Source organism: Myotis davidii, unplaced genomic scaffold, assembly GCF_000327345.1.
Source record: "Myotis davidii unplaced genomic scaffold, ASM32734v1 scaffold46, whole genome shotgun sequence".
NCBI classification, from domain to species: domain Eukaryota; kingdom Metazoa; phylum Chordata; class Mammalia; order Chiroptera; family Vespertilionidae; genus Myotis; species Myotis davidii.
Window position 1 is genome coordinate 4,166,352 of NW_006383006.1, and position 3,433 is coordinate 4,169,784.

At 65.0% G+C, this 3,433-nt stretch overlaps 1 protein-coding gene across 2 annotated transcripts in view; it reads right to left on the reverse strand.

Annotated features, from left to right (window-relative positions):
• Positions 1-3,433, reverse strand: part of JMJD7 (jumonji domain containing 7) — a 19,836-nt gene that overhangs the window by 7,584 nt on the left and 8,819 nt on the right. The window contains exons 7-13 of one of the 2 annotated variants that reach the window (XM_006778065.2): positions 2,063-2,135; positions 1,635-1,771; positions 1,367-1,498; positions 1,001-1,044; positions 773-815; positions 478-532; positions 83-210 (exon numbers count right to left, since the gene is read on the reverse strand). In XM_006778065.2, the coding sequence (XP_006778128.2) occupies positions 83-210; positions 478-532; positions 773-815; positions 1,001-1,044; positions 1,367-1,498; positions 1,635-1,771; positions 2,063-2,135 (612 nt within the window). Of the gene's footprint in view, positions 1-82; positions 211-477; positions 533-772; positions 816-1,000; positions 1,045-1,366; positions 1,499-1,634; positions 1,772-2,062; positions 2,136-3,433 lie in introns of those variants that run through there. The other variant, XR_001512205.1, reaches the window with a different exon arrangement.

Sequence of the window (3,433 nt, forward strand, 5' to 3'; positions counted from 1 at the left end):
AGGGTGAGCAGCGCGACTGTGGGAGCAGGTGCTGAGGGCAGGAGGGACAGGCTCTGCAGCCTCACAGAGCCAGGGCACATACCTGCAGGTGGATGCTCAGCTCCGGCTCCCAGCAGGCCAGGCAGTGGAAGCGGGAGGCAGTGCCCACCGAGGCCTCCTGGGGACCCTCGCAGGACCCGGGAACCACAAGCTGAACTCTGCCTTCTGACCCTGGAAACAGGAACGAGCAGAAAGGCTGGGAACAGGACCTGAGCCCACAGAGGCCCTGGTCTGGCCTACGGGGCCTCGGGCACTTCCCTCCCCGCACTGAGATGGGCGTCTGGCCCAGGACGAGGCTGGAGATGGAAGCCCCCTCCCCCCCCCGCAGCCCCACGAGGAACAAGGGGGAAGCCCCTGCTCCGCCTGAGGGCAGAGGGCACCGAGTGCACGGCCCCCTCAGAAAGGGCTGCGGGCTCTGGCAGCGGGTCAGGGACTCACCCTTCTGGTCCCCAGCCTCCTCCAGTCGAACGTGCAAGCGGGAGACCTCGCGGGCCTGACGTGAGAGAGCCCCCGACGTAAACACCGCCTGGCAGAGGCCCCACCCGCCCAGCACCCTGGTTCTTGCTCCTCAGCCCTCTATTTCCTTGGCCTGAGGCACCAAGCACTCCCTGAGGTTGTATCCTCCGGAGGAACCGAAATTCCAGGGACCCCCATCCAGCGCCGCCCCTGCCCCCACGGTGGGCCTGAGCTCGGGGGGAGGACAAGCAGGTGCAGGGAGGGGCTCTAGACTCACCACCAGGATGCCATTGCTGACCAGCCGCTCGGCACAGTCGGTCCTGAAAAGAGCCCCCAGCGACCCTAAGCGGGTGTCCAGGTTCCCAGGCGCCCCCCCCAAGGAAGCTGGGCATTCCTCCTCTCCCGCTGGATGTCCCCAGGGGTGGGGTCAGCTCTAGTGCCCTGCACCCCGTCCCTCCTGAAGGAAGCACGCCCATCTGGGACTGTCCCATGGCCCCCGACTCACACACTCTGCAGCCGAAATTCAACTTCCAGCTGCAGCTCCTCACCCTGGACAGAGAAAGAAGCAAGTTAGAAAGGGTGAAGGGGGGGTGGGAGGTGAGGGGAGGGAAGGAAGAAGTTATGGGGGCGAGAGCAGATTCCAACCCGGACGCCAGCTGGGGCTGGGACCCGTGGTGGACAGCGACTGTCCATCACCAGGCTGCTCCGTCCCTCTCTGGCCACCCCAAGAAAGCTGCCCTGGGCTTAGGTGTCCAGAAGGAGGGTTGGGATGGGACTGCTTCTCAGGGGACTGTAGCTACAGGAGGAGGGCCACACACCAGCCACCCTCCCAAGCATCGCCCTCCCCGCCCCGGCCCTGACGCAGCCTTGCCTGAGGGCTCCCGAGGAAGCGCTCGCGGCGGAACTCCCCAGCCCGCAGCGTCCCCAAGTCATACAGCACCGACAGCACGGGGTCATCACTGGTCAAAAGGTCCTGGTCGAAGACTTGCAGTTGCACAACATTCTGGAAGGGGAACAGAGTGAGGGGCGGCAGGAAGGAGGGTGGCGCACGAAGGTGAGTGGGACGGGATGAGGGGCTGGGAGGGGACAGTGGCCGTGGACGGGGACAGTGAGAAGGGCCGGGGTGACTCCAGGCCCACCTTGAGCTGCCTGTGGATGCGGAAGCGAAAGCTCTGATTCCAGATGGGGTTTCTGCTGTTGTTCACTGTGCGTGTCTGCAGCCTCTGGCTGGAGGCCGTGGGCAGCCACAGGGTCACGTAGCAGTCAGGGGGGGTCACTGTGGGAAGAAGGCGCGAGCACCGGTGACGCCAGGAGCCCTGCCCAGCCCAGCCCCATAGGCCCTGTCCCTGCACCACAGGCAGCCCGGGAAGACCCGGAGACCAAGGAGTGGGGCTGGGTCGGAGGCAGATGAGCAGAGGCAGAGCCCCGACTGTGACTTTCCTCCCGTCCTCCCCTGGGCACCCTCTCCAGGCGCCCCCTGCACACCCAGCCCTACTGCCCTCTCTCCGCACTGCCCTGCCCACTCCGAATGCCACTGCAGCCTGTTCCCGCCCTGGGCAGCACTCACCTAGGTCCTTGGAGGGCAGGCCATGGGCCTGTAGGACACGAATGGTGAGCAGGCAAGTCTCGGGCACCTTTGCCTGCAGAGGAGAAAGGGACAGGTTTGCTGCAGGCCGAGACCCAGAGGAGACAAGGGCCTCAGGAGAGGCTGGGGCCAGGTCCTGGACCCAAAGGCCCAGCCCTGCCCAGCCACAGGCCTGAAGGGAAGAGGCTGGTACCTGCTGGCGACCCCTGCCAATGCTCACACGCGCTCTGGCCGGCTCTGGACCCATTTTGTACATGAACTCATCTAATCACACAACCACCCGATGACCAACCCACAAGGAAATCGAAACAGGAAGACTAAGCAGGCACTTGCCCGAGGTTGAGGGCCAGGATCGGACCAGGCTCGCTCCAGATCTGTGCTCTCGATCCCCACACTAACCCACTTCCGGATCTTGACACTAAGTCTCCTTTCACCCGCTTCCCCAGCTCACCCTGGATGCGCAGCCCAGGCTGGTCTTGGGCAGCGGGGCAGGAGACTGTCAGGCCTTGCGCCCCCTGGTTGAGTTGCGCACCCCCCCCCCCCCCCCCGCCACACACACACACTCTCCCCCGCTGGCCAGGGCACAGTTCTGGAAATGGGCTCTACTAAGGTGGGGACAGCAGTGACCAGACCAGACTGCCCACAGGTGGTCAAGTCCCTCAGGTCCTACAAGGCCCGGCTAACAGTGGTCCTCAGGCAGCTCCCTCTAACCCAGAACCCTGGGTCGGGGCTGTGACCCTGGCAGGTTGCCAAGCGGGGAAAACCTGTGCCAGCCAACCCTTCCTTTTGGCCTCCAGCCCTGCCTCGGAGAGCGTCCTGCCTCAGAGGGCCCGGATGGACGGCGGAGCCCAGAGAAGGGCCGGGGAAGCTCGCCTAATAACAGTGTCAGCCCTGGGCTCCCACCCCAAGCAACTGAGTCAGAGGAGCAGTGGAGCAGCCACTTCCGTCTGGGGCCCCGGGACAGCACGGGGACAGCGTTGCCAGGGCCCAAGTCCACGGTGCCGGGGAGCTCTGCCTGGAGCCTCTCCCTCGGGCAGGAACTCGGGACAGTCCCTCATCCCAATGCCCTGCCTCCTCCCTGGCGTCTGCTCACCACCCTGGTCCAAGAAGCCCAGAGCTCTGCTGAGAGAGCAAAAACCAGGCCTCGGGGGGACCAGGGGTTAGAGTAGAGCCCAGTTCCCTACCTGTCTTGCCAGAGCCATGAGGCCGAGAGTCCTCGGGAACCAGGTATGTCAGGCAGTGGCCGGAGGACTGAGGACTGACAGCTCTTTAATCCTGAGCCAGGGATGTCCCAGCTGGCTCCAAACTCCTCCCCTGTCCCTCCCCACTGCCTCTGCTCCACCCAAGCCCCAC